We start from the raw sequence: 18,132 nt of genomic DNA, 5'->3' as shown, positions 1-18,132 counted from the left end.
AGTGACAACAGACCAGAGGACTCATGAAGACTGACAACAGACTCCAAAGACCTAAACTCAGACTGACAACAGACCAGTGGATCTGTGCACAGACTGACAACATACGAGTAGACCTGAGCACAGACTGACAACTGACCAGATGACCTGTGCACAGATTTACAACTGACCAGATGACCTGTGCACAGACTGACAACTGACCAGATGACCTGTGCACAGACTGACAACAGACAAGATGACCTGAGCACAAGCAGACTTGACAAACGAAGACACTAACAGACCCCAGGGAAGCCGCACACAACGCCCATACACCCACCACTGACCTGGCTGTTGTTGGCACTGTAGTTATGGGGGCGGTGGCTAATGAGCGAGTGGTGGCTGCCTCGTGACATGAGGGGTGGAGAGGTGGGGGTGTGGGCCAGGCGGCGGGGGGTGGGCACGGGGGAGTCCGGAGCAGGGGAAGGGGAGTCGGGTGCCCGGGAGCGGGGCGACCTCTCTGTGCTGCTGTTGCCCTGGAACTCCAGGCGCTGGGTGTAAAAAATAATGCATATATATATGTATGTAAATATATATATATATATATATATATATATAGAGAGAGAGAGAGAGAGAGAGAGAGAGAGACGGACGAATATAAGGACACAAAAACCAACTCCTTCAGGACAAGTGGAAAGGTGATTTAGTGGTGACACATCTGCCTAGGAAGCAGAAGAATGTGAGTGCATGGGATCAAATGCCACACTCACCAGTATTTTTCTCCCCCTCCACTAGACCTTGAGTGGTAGCCTGGATGCTAGTCATTTGGATGAAAACATACACTGACATCCTGTGAGCAGCATGCACATAGTGCACGCAAAGAATCCAAGGCAACAATAGGGTTGTCCCTGGCAAAATTCTGTAGAAAAATCAACTTTGATCGTAAAAAAATACGCTCAAAGGCAGAAAAAAAAAGGATTAAAAAAGTGGTGCTGCACTGTAGCAATGCACTCTCACTGGTGAGAGCAGCCTGAAATTCACACAGAGAAATCTGTTGTGACAAAGAATAATACAATACACTTAGGTTTTCAGGACAAACTGGTGCTTAAATGTCTGCCACAAGCCAGAATTTCATTTCAGTTTCATATCCACTTTTCTGGTATTGAAAAGACACTAATATTTCCCTTGTAAAGATATTTCATCTGTGTCACTGCTTCTGTTGTTTGTTTGTAGCAAGGCAAAGAAAGCAGAGTGTGATAAATTCCACTGAAATGAAGTGCTAGCAGGTCTGAGCTGTACCACGTGTACATGCCAACACATGCAAGAAAATGATCTGCATTCCACACAAATACAAATAAACAGAGGACACCAAACAAACACCAATAATCAGAAGGCACCACACAACTAACAATAATCAGGACACCTTGCAAACATCAATCATCAGAGGACACCACACAAACACTAATAATCAGGACACAACACAAACACCAAAAATCAGGACAGCACAAACATCAATGATCTGGACACCAAACAAACACAAATAATCAGAGGACACAACGCAACCACCACAAATCAGGACACCAAACAAACACCAATAATCGGGACACCAAACAAACACCAATAATCAGAGGACACCACACAAACAAGAATAATAAGGACACCGCATAAACACAACTAAGCAGGACACCACACAAGCACCAATAATCAGGACAGCACAAAAACATGAATAATCATGACACCACACAAGCAGCAATAATCAGAGGACACAACACAAACACCGAGGGTGCCACAGAAACACAAATAATCAGGACACCACGTAGACACCAACAATTGGGATACCACGAAAACACCAATAATCAGAGGACACCACACAAAACACCAATAATCAGGTTGCCATACAAACACCAACAATGAGGATGCCACACAAACACCAATAATCAGGACACCACATTAACACCATTAATTAGGACATGACATAAACACCAATAATCAGAGGACGGAACACAAACACAGGATGCCAAACAAATACAAATAATTGGAGGGTCACTTCCCAAACACTAAATAATCAGATGATGCCACACAAATAGCAACAATCAGGGCTCTTTCTTACCTTCAAAGCCTCCCTTCTCTCAAACTCCACCTTGGCCATTTCCGTGGCCACCTTGTGGGGCACATCAGGGATGGCATACTCCAGGGCTTGCTTGATCCCCAAAATGACGTGCTGAAACCATACAGAGCTCTAATGTGCACACCATAAGCACACTCTTATCAACATGCTGCACAAATCATCACAGAAGTGTTGAGCGTAAGGTAGAGGAAATCTGTGTGATAAAAAGTTTGTACAATTTGTGGGTAAGAGAGTAGGAAATCAGTGTAAAATGTAATAAAAGGTTTTGCCAAAACAATCATTTAACTATCATGGGTAAGACAGCAGGAAATCACTGTGACAAAAAGTTTTATTGGGTAATCATCAGAAGCATAGTAAGTCAGAGAATATTTTTCAGAAAGTAATCAATACAATTACAGTTTGTTTGTAGTTGTAGTAGTAGTTGTTGTTGTTGAACAAGAAAAACCAGAGGACTGAAGTCAGAAGTACCGAGTAAGGGTGCACCAAAACCATAATGCCATGCAGCCTATCGAATATTAGCTGGGTTGCTTGGCAAAGGATACCTGCAGTGCTCAAAAGTTACAAGTTTGATTCACAGGCAACCAAAGCAAACACCAGCATTCTTGCTTGCCCACCTAAAAACATGTAGTCTTTCTGGTGGTGTCATTGTAGCAGGTTCCCTCCCCTGTCCTGAAGTTAACCCAGGCAGCTCTAATTCACCTGAAGCAGGAGTGGATGACCCCAGTGTAAGTAAATAGGCAACTGGCCAGGCAACAGGCGCAACCAACACAGTAAAACATGGACAGTGAGGCTTACCTCCACAACAACCACAAGGACGACAATGAGAGTGTCGGACAGTGCTGGCAGCATTCTGTGCACCAGGTCACCCATCCCAATCAGCACCGAGTTCACGATCACCGCTATCAGCACCATCATCTGCAGCACATCCTGCTCAACACACACACACACACATGCTGTTGTACTGGCATTTACACACTCACACAAACCTGTACATGTACCCACATGAACACCCCACCCCAACCCATACACACACAGAATCAAATCCAGAAAATCTAACATTTTGAAGATTTGACACTTTTTAGGTTTTGAAAACATTCTGTTGGGTGTCACAACACATAAAATGCAGTTAGCATATATGACATACTCTCCGTAACAACAGCTGTCGCAGTTTCAGCCTGATCACATTGAGAGTGCAAAAGAATATGTTTTTGTGAGTTCTCATGTACAAATGTAATACAGTGAAGAAAACTAGGGATGAATAGTTTTTTCTTCAGTTCTGTGTTTGTTGTCAACACAGAAGGATGTGTGTGTGTGTGTTTTTTTTGTGTGTGTGCAAAGATGGTCAGGTAAAAATGGTTGGCAGTCCTGATGTTTGTGTGCTTTTGATCATCTTCACTGTACTTGGCCAGAATAAAATTCAAGTTTACAATACTGTGTGCACTGGAACAGCAGTGATTTTGTTATACTGCATTGATACAATCAGGACACATTGTAATGACATAATCTCTGCAGTCTATGATGTTTTTTCAGTATCTTCAATTCACAGGAAAGTTATGAAAATCCAAATCTTTCGAAAACAAATAAATAACGTTGAACATATGATCTCATCAGCGAAGACAAACTTCTTTTCTTCTCAAGTTCTCAAAGCCACATCCACCAAATCTCTTTATTCTATCATGTCAAAACCTATTGGTACTGCAAAAAAGACTTCTCTTCCTTCTGCCATCACTTTATCTGAACTCCCAATGTCTTCTCCTCTTTCTTTTTTGACAAAGTCCAAAATATTCGTACGAGCTTGGACCAGATGCCTTTCCAGCCTGCTCATCCTGATCTTCAACGGCACTCCTCTCCATTCCTTCAACCCATTGACTGAAACAGAAGTGAATGAAATCCTGAAAGAAATGACAATAAAATCCTGTGAACTCGATCCTATACCAGCCTCTGTCTTTTCCCAGTGTGTCTCACAGCTTCTCCCCACAATCACAAATATTGTCAGCTCATCCCTTCTCACTCGAACGTTTCCATCCACTTTCAAAACTGCAATCGTCCGGCCTCTTCTGAAGAAACCCAACCTTGATGCACACATTTTGAAAAATTATCAACCAGTTTCTAACCTTCCTTTCCTGTCCAAACTCTTTGAAAAATCTGTCCTGAAGCAGCTCAACAACCACCTTTGTTTCAACAATCTCCTCCACCCTTTTCAGTCTGCATATCGTGCTGACCACAGCACTGAAACCACTCTCCTTCAGATCCTGAACAATCTACTGCTAGTGTCTGACTCAGGAAAAATTTCCCTTCTCACTCTTCTCGACTTGTCAGCCGCCTCTGACACGATAGACCATTCAATCCTTCTTTCTCGTCTTCATTTTACATTTGGCATCAACGGCGCTGTTCTCAACTGATTCAAATCTCACTGATCGATTCCAGTCTGTCATCGTCGATAATTTCCAGTCTGAACCTGTTGAAATTAAACACAGAGTCCCACAGGGATCTGTTTTAGGCCCAGTTCTCTCCACACTGTACACTGCTCCTCTCAACCATAACAATGTTAGTCATCATTCTTATGCTGATAACACTCAACTTCAGAAGAATGATACCCCTGAAAAATTGTCCTCGCTCTTGCAGGCAACATCTGAATGCTGCCTGGACATTCAATACTGGATGACTCTAAATAAGTTAAAAGTGAATGCAGACAAAACCAAAGCAATGATCATAGGAACTAAACAAAAACTCTCTTCCATCACAACTGACAAATTCAAACTTGGCAGTACATCCATCCCTCTTTCCAGCTCAATCAAAAACCTCGGAGTTGTCCTTGACAACAAACTGTCTATTAAAAAATTTTATCAGTCAATCCTGCTACTGTCAATTGCGACGCACCAGTTCCATTCAGAAATATCTGTCCACCGACACAACATCTAGACTTGTCATTTCTCTCATTCTCTCTCGCTTTGACTACTGTAACTCTTTATTGTCTGGTCTGCCTGCTTCATCCATTCAGTCCCTTCAGCGCATACAAAACTCTGCTGTCCGACTCGTCTTCAGAAAGAAAAGATCTGAGCACATCACTCCTATTTTGCAACATCTCCATTGGCTCCCTGTCTCACACAGAATAAGGTATAAGATCAGCACTCTATGTTATAAATGTATTCACAAATCTGCCCCTTCCTATCTTTGTGGCTGCTGTCACCTCTACACTCCATCTTGATTTCTACGATCGACTTCAGATCCACAATGCTTACGCATACCCAGATTCAAACACTCCACTGTTGGACACCGTTCTTTCTCGGTCTCTGGACCTTGCATTTGGAATGAACTTCCTCTTTCGCTTCGTCAGGTTTCCGCACTCAGCTCTTTCAAGTCTGGTCTTAAAACCCACCCTCCCCTGCCTCTTCTTTGTCTTCAGTTTCTTCAGTTTTAGAGTTATGCATGCATGTGAATGACTGGTGTGAAAGCGCTTAGATTCGTCTCTGCACAAGATCCAGCGCTATATAAATACTATCATTATTATTATCATTACCCTGCAATTTTAGCTGTCACTGTTCAGATATAAAAAATCATGGTCACTGAGCCAAAACCAGGTTTGGTCATGGTGGCACTGCACTGCTGAGCAGAACTTTCAGAGGACAGAACCAGAGTTTCAGCAAAACTCATCTGTATCCACTCAGTAATGATGTCTGCCTACTTCTTTTGCTGTCTGCATCGTTTCCTTCAAGAGGAAACAATTTATCTGACCCTTTCCCCCCTTTCCATACTCCTCAACCATCCCCACTGCCAACCTTGATGCCACACACAGGTTGGTGTGAATGAACACTTAACAAAAAAAGATCAAAACTATGCTTACAAATGGTGGACAAGCAGTTTAAGGGCTCTGACCTGCCAGATTCCAATATCCTCCACCTGCACGCCAAAAGGTCTTTGTAAAGTGTAGCAGAGTTTGAAGGCGTCGCTGCGGATCTCAATCAGGTTGTTGAGCAGGCCGCACAGAGCTGCCAGGGGGAAGGCAGAAGAGAACAGTGTGACGTAGCCAAACTGTATGCACATCTCCAGGTAGTCCTCAAAAGCATTGTCATACTGCAAAATATGAAATAAAATTAAATTCAATATAACTGCATGATACACAGTTGTGTCCAACTATGACCATCACAACAGCAGAGGAAGTGACTGTTGTCATGACTATCTGGACTGGAATCTGATGATAATGGAGAGTGTCTTGCCCAAGTTGCATCCCCACTCTCTCAGCCAAGAGGGCCTGAGCACAGCTGGCGTTGGGATGGTTCCCAAAGCCCAAGCCCCAAGGGCTGCAGCACTAACAGCTAGTGCAATCTTGCCTCCTAGTTTGAGATTCAAAGTCTTTCACTAAAGACTTAAGCAGTAGATTATTCCCATTGCAGTGGAGAAGCCATAGATCATTCAGTTCACACTTTGCTAAACTATTAAAAGATTATAAAGTAAAATAGTGTTGTTGTTTTTTAATCTGACACTGGCAAAGAGCAAAGGAAATGAGAGAAAAAAGAATGAAACAAAGCACATCAGTACTGACCCCCAGATGAAACTGAATTTGTTGAATGGTAACTGCTACACTGGTATGGCCACTTAGAAGATCCAATGGCCTTGCTAAAACAATCCTCCAAGGAACTGTTGAGAGAGGAAGACAAAAAGGAAAACAGAAAAAAAACCAACAGACTGACAACACTGCAGAATGGACAGGAAAACCATTTGCAGAGACCCAGGCTATGACGCAACCAACAGACCTGTAGGAATCAGTTCTGTGCAGCGCCCTTATGACATTTCAGAGAGAAAGAAGAAAATAAGAACTATCACCTGTCTACATTTTCAAAGAAGTGGAAACACTGTTTCTTCATCAGCTTTGACTTCAAAACTTATATAAGATTAAATTACTGCTCTATTTTAGATGCATTACCAAGTAGAAGACAACTTCTGTATTTCCTATTTTTCTTTACAGTTCAAGGTAAAACTACTACTGTTATAGAATTATGAGTTAGGAAATGTGGTGGTTTTTTTTGGTATCGAATTACTCTTTGTCATAAAAGATTTCTCAATGTGAAATTCAGATTGCTCTCCACAGGGAGAAAGTGCAGCGCCATCCTTTCTTCCTTACTTTTTTCTGTCTGCAAGTGTTTTTTTTCCCCCCATCAAAGTGGATTTTTCTACACAATTTTGCCAGGGACAACCCTTTCGTTGCCAGAGATTCTAACTTCTATTACATGTATTTAGTACATCCAACACACGGGACCTCAATTCATCATCTCATCTGTATGACTGGAGACCAGCAAAGAAGGTCTACCGGAGGAGGGGAGAAAATATTGGCGAGTGTGGAATTTGATCCCATGCAGTCAAATTTTTCTCTAGGCAGAAGCAGCATCATAAGGCTATCACTCCACATGTCTGAATATTTCAATGGCTCCACACTGTCTTCCTTGGCTGAACGAGATGGTGTGAAACCATCGATATAGTTACAGAAGCAAGTTCAGCTTTTGATTCTGTATCTGTCAAGAATCAGAAGAACCCACCACACCAAACAACTCACCACTGTCATGATGCTCTCCACCTCAGCCTGTGTCAGTGTTCCATCGAAGGACTCTTCTCCATCCTGTACCGCCCTGTCTGCCTCCTCTTCCTTTCCCTCCCTGGATGACGACGCCCCGTCCTTGGACGCACGACTGTCATCCATTTTCTCCTCTGTCCTGTACGACGAGTTGTCTGAGCTGGTGGTGGTGGAGGCACTGGGGTCTGATGATGTGGAGCTGTACCACTTGCGGCGGTACACCTGGGTCACCTTCTCCACCTCCCGGTCCAGTTTTCCGCTGGACATCTCTCCCGCCATCTTGTAGCCCATCTGAAACACGCCGGGCAGGTATGGTCAACTTTCGGTCCGTTGACACAGTGGATCAAGCAGAAGTTGCCCTTCACATCCTAAAGAATTTTTTTTGGGGGGAGTGGGTGGGGGTGGGGGGTTTCTGTTTGTCTTCAGAGTTTCAGTTTCACAAAGAGGCTCAACAATGTCCATGTACGCAACATCAAATCTGCTATTCCAGACCAAAAGCATAACCCAAAATGCTTAGTAAGGCCTTGAGTGCATGCACATATATTTCTACATACATATATATATATATATATATATATATACATATATACATATACATACAAAACTTTACCAGAGGACAATACTTATGTTGCCTTGGGTTCTTTTTTTCAGTGCCCAACACGTGCTGCACATGAGATCTCGACCTCAGTTCACTGTCTCATCAAAGTTACTAGACGCTCAGTTTGATTTTCCAGGCAACTTTAAAGAAAGGGCAAGACAGGGAATCGAAACCAGATAGGCACCTTAACCATTCTGACACCTCCAGCAGGTCAACTGTCAGATGACACAGTGATTCACGCAAATCTGTCCTACACATTCTAAGATTTTTTTTTGGGGGGTGGGGCAAACTTTCAAAATCAACCATCAATATATGCCACCATTATAATCAGTCTATGTATTCAGGACATTTCTAATAAACACTTGAAGAAAACTGTGCAAAGTTGTAAACTGTAAAGCAAGGAAAATGTCTCTGAAGGTAGACAGAGGAAGAGAAAGGGGAAAACAAACAGGAATATAACCAGACAGGAAAAAAACGAACAAAAAAAGAAGAGAAGAAAATATGAAAACATAACTTACTGTATACAGACGTCCTTTCCATCTGAGCAAAGGCAACAACACTTCCTTCAAGTTCCCCAAAATTTGACGTGTGATCAACAAGGCAGCAAGGGTCTGGGCAGGAACAGAAGGAACAGTTACTATTCAGAGCATGAACACAAAGAAAAACCTAACTTTTTTTTTTTTGCCTCAAAGACTAACATACAGCTCCTTTATGCCAAATGATATCATCAACATCTTACTGATGACTGTTAAGAAAGATCTATTGATCATGCTACACAAAATGAATGGGCAATATCAATGCTCGAGATATCACCTTACTGGCTTGTTCCAATGCACCTGTTACTACCTGTGTGCTAGCTGAATTGGTAGCGTAAGTAGCATTGAAGCTGTGTACCTTGTGAATGGAGAAAGTTACCACTCTTTACTATCTGTTAATCAATTGTTCTCCTGGCCTCATTATTTATTCATTCCAAGTATAAAGAAAACAAAACATTGAGGCAACCATGTGTTTGTTCTGTATTGTCCGTATAGTTTGTGTAGCTTATTTGGGATTAAAAGGCCATGCCAGTCTTGAATGAAAGCTCATTTGTGTTTGCACATTCCTTCTGTCATTGCTGCTGTGCGCACATGTCAAGTGATTGGTACAAGGGCAAGTCCAGCGCTTCCTTGAATGAAGAGAGTTACCACTCTTTACTATTTGTTAATCCTTTGTTTTGTGATGTTGCCTGCCTGCTTTACGCATCTGGTGTGTTCTGTTGTGGTCACCTGCTGCAGGGCACAGTGCATGGGAAACAACCCATCTTGGAGAACCATGATAGCTGAGGGTTGATTGCATCCCTTCAAAAAAAAGTTTTTAAATAAAAACAAAACAAAAAGAAATTAAATTGTGTTTTGCTTTCAGAATGTGAATGTTATACTGACAGAAAGGAATAAAAAAAAAAAACAACAACAACTTAATGTGAAGACTGCCTCTTCCAGTTCAAACTAAAGTATTTCATCTATCTTCATGAAAAGCCTGTCTATATGGAACAGATCACTGAATTTCCATTGTATACAATGTGATTTGATTTTATGTATCTCAATTTGTTTGACAATGTACTGAAAACATGATTTCATTCTCCACAATCATCACTATTTGCAAGATATATGACCAAGTGAAAAACAAACGTACCAAAAATATCAAATTACCCTTTTCTGTTAGTATCGGCAACCATCAATTATGGAGATGATTTTGAATTAAAGAGAAAAGTGCATATTTCTTGCATCGGTATATAGAACTATTAATTTTTTGGAGGACACAAAGAAATATATGTATATATTATATATACATTATGATATATACATATAATTCTTAATCTCTGGCAGGCAAGTAGTTAATAAATTGACTTGGACCATACCAAAAGGCTGTTTCAGACCTACAGATTAAGACTGGCACAAAGAGTGATCCAAACAGACACAACAGAAAGGCTTTGTACATATCAACAAACACTGAAACAGCAACCACCACTCACCTCCCTAAGACGATCCATATCCCTGAGGTAGAAGGCAATGTAGAACAGTGACAGGAAAGAGTTGACAAACTGAAACTGAAGCACAGCACACTCCAAAAGCACACGTCATGAATACATTCCAGGAACCAGAAAACAGTGCCATACCTATAAGTAAACCTTTTCACCTGAACGAGTTGAGTTCAGAGGACACACACACACACACACACACACACACATATATATATATATATATATATATACACACATATATATATATATTCAATCTTAATCTCTGGCAGGGAAGTGGTTAATAAATTGACTTGGACCATTATAAATCAAATAACACTGCAGAATGGACAGCTAGTGCCCATTCCAGTGTTTACAATTTCACTACCTAATCACCAGAGCAAAACAGCACAAACAGTACATCATAGACTGCAGAAGAGAGAAGAAGAAAAAAAGCATTAAGACATGCTCGAAAAAAACAAAGGGTGATGGATGGGAAGGCAAAACAAAACAAAACAAACAAACAAAAAAAAGAGCAGACAACAGCAAAGGAAGAAAAAAGGCAGAAATAAAGAGAGCAATAGAAAAGTGGAAATTTCTAGCACAGAATTTCCAGAAGGTATCCACATGGGACAGAGGGTCCCTGGGACCCTTACATTTTATCTTCATGGAAAACACTGTAAAAAGACATTCCTCAGATAGGCAACAGCTTTTTCTCTTTCTCTCTCTCACACACACATACACAAACATACAAAACATACACACACAGACAAGACCATGCATGGTGTAACAGATGCACACTTATGTATCACACACACACACACGCACACAGAGATACACAGTCACAGACACCAACAATCAGTGACTGATGAGAAGAAAAGAAAATGAAAGGAAGAAAGGAATACAAAGATGTACCAGCAAAATATCTTTATGTCCACTTACCAACACTAACTTGATGACCAGGTTTGTTTCATGAGTTTCTTCAAGTCGATGGTTTTCTGTTTCAAAAAGAGAAGTCATTGTTTCACTCACACAGGAAAACACTGTTTTATCAAATAACAGATCTGAATTTGCAGAACAGAATACTCTTTAACAGAAAATGCTTAAACACAAAATCGCTAATCTGACATGACAACAGTCTGATGCTGGATATCCATAATATCTGGACACAGTTGCATCCCTGATACTGTTTGAAGCACGCACACACACACACACACACACACACACACACACACACACAAAGTAAAAAACAACAGCCAACAACAAAAAACAGGGTTAATACATGGACTCACTTTGTTTGCACATGTGAGCCAACAACAACTTGATTCAAAATGCTATGAAACACTTCATGAGAAGCCCACATGGCCTGTTGGTACCTCATCCATACACCACTTCGATGAAAAGACAACAACACTGTGTCACTGATAACAGGACCAGCTGCTGTGGCAAAATGGTAAGCATCATAGACTGACAACTGATAGGACACAGGTTCAAATCCCAGCAGTGGTGGATGTTTTCAGCCTACGGATGCATCTTTGGTTGTGTTGCTCTAATTTCCTGACCAAAACTGCAAGTGTCTGTATCTCTCGGGCCTGGTTGACCCAGGACATCATTATGACAGTAAGCGTAGAATACAGCCTAGTCATGTAGTCCCAAACTTAAATGGACCTCCATAGCATCATCATCATCATCATCGTCATCCTCCTCCTCCTTCATCATCAGTATAAAAAAGTCCCAAACTATGTGACCTTTCATGCCCTGCTCTTATGGTGACCTCAGTTTTGATACCCCTCCACTTCCACCCTTGGGCGGAGTCTTGTCAAGGTCTTCAGTGCTGACAGATTCATGGGGGACTGTTGCTGGAGGGACATTGTGGCGGCCTCCACTCTGGGGAAGACGCTCTCTCAGTCTGGCTCCGCAACTAAGCCATTATTATCGTCAGTAGGGGGCTTGGTAGGTGATATCATAAGGACGTTAAATCAGAGCAGGCACTACTGAACACTACCAAAGTGACTCAGCAGCAGTGCAGGGTGTTCTCTTATGTGTGGCCTCCTGGTGATCCAACACTGATGGATACCTGTGGATCGCCAGCGTTGGGACTGTGACAGATGAACCCAGATATGGCCGTGTAAGGGGAACTTTGAATGAGCGGCATAGGAGTAATGCTACTGAAACGATGCAAAAGATGGGCCAGCAAAAAAAAAAAAAAAAAAAAAATCTAAATAAATAAATAACACGAAGGAAGGTGGCAGAATGGTTAAGATGCTCATCTGCCAATACAGTCTGTGAGAGTCTGGGTTTGAATCCAGCTCTCACCCTTTCTCCCAAGTTTGACTGGACTATCAAACTGAGTGTCTAGTCATCCAGATGAGACCATACCAAGGTCCCAGCCTACACTTGGCACACTAAAAAAAGAACCCATGACAACGAGAATGTTGTCCTCTGGTAAAATTATGTAGAAGAAATCCACTCTGGTATATATGAAAATATATATGCATACAGTAAAGGCCTGACTAAGTGCACTGGGCTATAATGTTGATCAGGCATCTGCTTAGCAGATGTGGTGTAGCATGCATGGATTTTTCTGAATTCAGTGACACCTCCTTGAGAAACTGAATGAAACTGAAAATAATAACAATAAAACAATAACAATTTTTACAGACATTTCAATGTAAAACATGTCCAACTGCATAGTACAATGTAAAAACAACCAACTAAAACATGCATAAACACTAAAAAAAATAAATTAAATTAAAAAATTTTTTTTTACATGCATAACCCTGCACAGACACCCAACCAAACACTCAGACACTAACTTATGCTCATACACACACAAAAAATCATCACGCACTACACAACACTCATCATATGCACATATCATACATCTTCATGCTGAAAAAGTTATTTCTTTCAAAACATTTCCTTCCATTAACCTAACTCCTACCCACCCACCTTTGTTGTTGAGCCAGATGGCGACCGTCTTGTACACCTCATCCAACATGGCAATCACCACAGCCATCAGCACCTTGGGCCCGAAGCGCAGGAAGCAGGGAATGTCCCCCCCAACCACCAGCCTGTTGACCCACTCCTGCAGTTCAAAGATGAGCAGCATCACGTAGAACACGAGCAGCAGGAAGAGGAGGATGATGGGTGTGGAGATGCAGTAGCGAAACAGGTTGCGCTTCCAGGCCGGGTAGTATGGCTCCAAGTGGCCCGTGACTGGGGACTTCTGCAGGTCTCCCTGTGGGAATGAAGCATCAACTCTGTTGTTACAGGGCTATGCACTGTCCAGCTCAACTCTTGGCTTATATCAGAGACTGACGTAAGCTTACAGATGGGCCAACAGCAAAGTGAGAGCTGTAAGATTGATGGGTTGCTGCATGTCTAAGCAGTGTATTCTGTCAACAGGTTGCTTCAGGCCTTTGCAGCGCATTCTGTCAACAGGTTGTTGCAGGCCTATACAGTGTATTCTGTCAACAAGATGCTGCAGGCCTATGCAGTGTATTCTGTCAACAGGTTGCTGCAGGCCTATACAGTGTATTCTGTTAACAGGTTGCTGCAGGCCTATGCAGTGTATTCTGTCAACAGGTTGCTGCAGGCCTATACAGTGTATTCTGTTAACAGGATGCTGCAGGTCTATGCAGTGTATTCTGTCAACAGGTTGCTGCAGGTCAAGGTAGTGTATTCTGTCAACAGGTTGCTGCAGGTCTATACAGTGTATTATGTCAACAGGTTACTGCAGGTCTATGCAGTGTATTCTGTCAACAGGTTGCTGCAGGTCTATGCATTGTACTGTCAACAGGTGGCTGCAGGTCTATGCAGTGTATTCTGTCAACAGGTTGCTGCAGGTCAAGGTAGTGTATTCTGTCAACAGGTTGCTGCAGGTCTATGCAGTGTATTCTGTCAACAGGTTGCTGCAGGTCTATGCAGTGTATTCTGTCAACAGGTTGCTGCAGGTCTATGCAGTGTATTCTGTCAATGGGTTGCTGCAGGTCTAGGTAGTGTATTCTGTCAACAGGTTGCTGCAGGTCTAGGCAGTGTATTCTGTCAACAGGTTGCTGCAGGTCTATGCAGTGTATTCTGTCAATGGGTTGCTGCAGGTCTATGCAGTGTATTCTGTCAATGGGATACTGCAGGTCTATGCAGTGTATTCTGTCAATGTGTTGCTGCAAGCCTAGACAGTGTATTCTGTCAATGGGATACTGCAGGTCTAGGCAGTGTATTCTGTCAACAGGTTGCTGCAGGTCCATAGTGTATTCTGTCAACAGGATGCTGCAGGTCTGTGCAGTACATTCTGTCAACAGATTGCTGCAGGTCTATGGAGTGTATTCTGTCAACAGGTTGCTGCAGGTCTAGGCAGTATATTCTGCTTTCAATGGACTGAACACTTTGCAAGTTGTGTGACACTCAGAACCATGAGGTGAGTTTTACATATACATGTATCCTTCAATACTACATAAAGAAAGGTGTATGAAAAAAAACAACCAAAAAAACAAACAAACAATCAATGCTGTTTCTGCTGCTATCTTTTGCAAAAATAGATTTGAGAACAATAAAGCAATGCTGGTATGACAGACTATACAGCAGTCAAAGTTGGTATCTAGCATCAAAACACACCAACTTACTGTACATGATTTTTGAGCGTTTTTAAGTTTTCTTTAAAATGAACAAACATACTATAAATAACAATACCTTTTCAGGTGCCTTCCAGTACAGACATGAAATATAAGAGGAAGATATAGAAATACCATATTAAAAAAAAAAGCAATTGTTGAAATGATATAGAGAAAGATACATCAGAAATAAAAGTGCAAACTGAAACCTAAGTAACTCAACACCAAAATATCCACTCAAAAATTATCAAATACACTTGGATTAGGAAACCACTTCTTCATCTGTAAGTCAGTAAGTGCAAATGATGTATTTTCCAGTGTGTTTTAATTATACAAATCTAAGGAATATATATATATAGGTTCTCATCGGCTGAATTTATGTTTACTGTCTATACAAATGTCAGATTCAACTCCATCCCTAACCAGTAAGAAATTCTCCTTCTTTATCAGTACACTGCTATAATTAATAGTTTGATATCAAACATACTGAAGCATACAAACGAAATATGAATTTAGGAATAACTTGATAATAATAAACATAATAGCAACAACAATGATCTGCAGCATGTAAGAGAGGAACAATTTGACAACAATGATAATAATAACACTGTTAGAAACAGAGCATGGCTGCCTTACTGGTGGGGTAAAAACAACAAACACCCACTCATACACCTAAAAGCCCACTCGCAGATACAAGTGTATGTTAGTACTACAGCCCACAAAAATGTATATAAAAAAAAAAATACTAACCACAATAACAACTACAATAATAAAAAACAAAACAACAACAACAGCAGGAATAACAACATCAATGATAATACTGCAACTACTACTACAAATAATAACAATAATACACATACCTAGTGTAAACAGGACAGCTGTGTGTAGGACACAAATTAAATAGCTCCAAAATATTAAACTGTGTCTGGCCAGTTCATTCCTGTCTTATGACAGAAATGAATGTGATAAATGTTGGGGTTTTTTTGTTTTTTGTTTTTTTTAAAGAAAAGACAGGTAGACGTTATTGCTGAGGGGGAGTGGGGGGGAGGGGATGCAGGGGGGTGGGGGTGGGGTGAAGGGAGGGAGAGGCCCTGGACACGCACAAACTTGGTGTTTTGCTGCATCTCTTTTTCCCCGTCACAAAAACTTCACTCACCACTGTCACCTATCCCTACATTTCTTTCTGTTGTCTGTGATAACCATGGCAACACTAAGACCAAGAGTAGTTGTTGTTTCTTTTTTTCCTATCCTCTCATCTGCACCATTCCAGCAGCATTACTCCCACACCACCCAACCCAGCCACACCCAGATCCATCTGTCACAGTCCCAGTGCAAGCAGACCATAGGAAGCTGACAATGTTAGGACTCTCAGAGGGCCACACACCAGAGGAAACCCTGCACTGCTGCTGAATCATTTCTGTGGTGTTCAACCTAATTCTTGTACAGGATACCACCTGCAAAAGCCCCTAATGATGATGACAGTCGCTTGTTGCAGAGCCACACAGAAAGACACCCCCACGCCCCTGGAATGAAGATTGCCACTGCAACAGTTCCCCCAAAATCTGCCTACACTGAAGACTTTGATAGGAAATCACCCAAGAACGGAAACGGATGTGAAATTTCTGCTTTTCACACAGATCTTCATCCTAAAAAAACTCATTAAAGGTAAGATGTCAATTTTCTGTCATTGTCCATCACCACCCTCTCTCTACCCCCTGCCAACAACACTAACTGAAGGTCAGTTGAACATGAGCCTGGTGGAGTATATGTATGCCAGAACATAAACAAATTACTGTGTATGAGACAGAATAACAAGAACACATAAATGTACAGTGCATGAGACAGAATCATCAGAAAACAAAAATGTACTGGGCATGAGACAGAATCGCCAGAAAACAAAAATGTACTGCGTGTGAAACAGAATCAATATAACACACATAAAAAATGTAATGTGCATGAGATAGAAACACCAGAACATGTCATTTGGATAAGACGATAAACCAAGGTCCTGTGTGTGTAGCATGCATTAAACGCACGTAAAAAAAACAACAACCCATGGCAACAGAAAGGTTGTCCCTGGCAAATTCTTTTGAAAACCCCACTTCTATAGGTGAACAAATACACTTGTCAGAAAAAATGGAAAAAAATGGGTGGCACTGCATTGTAAGGACATGCTCTCCCTGGAGAGAGCAGCCAGACTTTCACATAGGAAAATCTGTTGTGACAAAGACAGAGAGGAGATTCTAAAATTTTAAGATTTACTGAAAGAGTTGTTGGGGTGGTGTGGTGGAGTGGTGATCTAACTGCTGCATCAGGCAATGCCTCTGGTGCAGTTAAGGAGGTAAAGCCCCTGAAGACCTTTTTTAAAAGAACAGTGCTGAAAAGCATGCCTAAATGGTAGGGTACATGGGCAGGGCCCCATTGTGGGGTTCAGGGAGGCAATGCATGCTACATGAAGAAACGTATGATGGTGAGCGGTGTATTCAAATGAATTCTTTCAAGCATACAGTTCACTGCATTTGGAATCAAGTAAGAATCCAAACCGTTTGAAGAATATAGACTGATGCGCAAGAGCAATCAATAGAAAATGATCCTCACACACACATATGGATATATTATATATATATATACCCCTTGATTTTCTCAATGGATTTATATAAATCTCAGGATTAACCCAATTAACCGAAAAATCTCATCTCTGCAAATGGTAACACAACACAGTACAGGACAATACAATTTACCTTGAACAGTGGTCTGGGATCCTTAAGCAGATCGTCCTTCTTGTCCAGCGTGCCCCAGCGGTAGGCTAGGGTGGCGCCGGTTCGTTTCCAGTTGATGATGTACAGCGTGGCCCACAGCACGTTGACGATGCTGAACATCACCCAGTTCACATCCTCCCACCACTCAACACACAGCACACAACAATACTTCATTATCTCTAACAGAGAAACTGCTGACACGTTTGCTGACAAATTCATACAAGATCATCACATCTCTTGGAGAGATACTATTGACACTTTTGATTACAAAAAGGCAACATATAGTGATACACATTACCTCCACAGAACAACATATAGTCCAACCATTCTCCCACATTCCAACAAGAACACCCATTCACAATAAACACAGGCCCAACACAGTAAAGGTCATTGACCAATGTTATACAATGCCTAGTCAGCAGTGAAATAGAATGCAATATAAACAGAAAATAAAGGAAAGTTAACAAAGTATATGTAAAATAATAACATGCAAAAT

The 18,132-nt window shown here is 41.5% G+C and overlaps 1 protein-coding gene across 3 annotated transcripts in view; it reads right to left on the bottom strand.

Moving 5' to 3' along the window:
* Window positions 1-18,132, bottom strand: part of LOC143282062 (anoctamin-8-like) — a 50,390-nt gene that overhangs the window by 11,867 nt on the left and 20,391 nt on the right. For all 3 annotated transcript variants that reach the window (XM_076587512.1, XM_076587513.1, XM_076587514.1), the window contains 10 exons: window positions 17,619-17,780; window positions 13,217-13,505; window positions 11,207-11,262; window positions 10,280-10,354; window positions 8,787-8,879; window positions 7,653-7,961; window positions 5,978-6,175; window positions 2,897-3,028; window positions 2,084-2,194; window positions 321-524 (listed from right to left, as the gene is read on the bottom strand). In XM_076587512.1, coding sequence (XP_076443627.1) covers window positions 321-524; window positions 2,084-2,194; window positions 2,897-3,028; window positions 5,978-6,175; window positions 7,653-7,961; window positions 8,787-8,879; window positions 10,280-10,354; window positions 11,207-11,262; window positions 13,217-13,505; window positions 17,619-17,780 — 1,629 coding nt within the window. The remainder of the gene's footprint in view (window positions 1-320; window positions 525-2,083; window positions 2,195-2,896; window positions 3,029-5,977; window positions 6,176-7,652; window positions 7,962-8,786; window positions 8,880-10,279; window positions 10,355-11,206; window positions 11,263-13,216; window positions 13,506-17,618; window positions 17,781-18,132) is intronic.

This window comes from Babylonia areolata, chromosome 5, assembly GCF_041734735.1.
Source record: "Babylonia areolata isolate BAREFJ2019XMU chromosome 5, ASM4173473v1, whole genome shotgun sequence".
NCBI classification, from domain to species: domain Eukaryota; kingdom Metazoa; phylum Mollusca; class Gastropoda; order Neogastropoda; family Buccinidae; genus Babylonia; species Babylonia areolata.
This window is presented reverse-complemented; position numbering and strand designations above follow the sequence as displayed.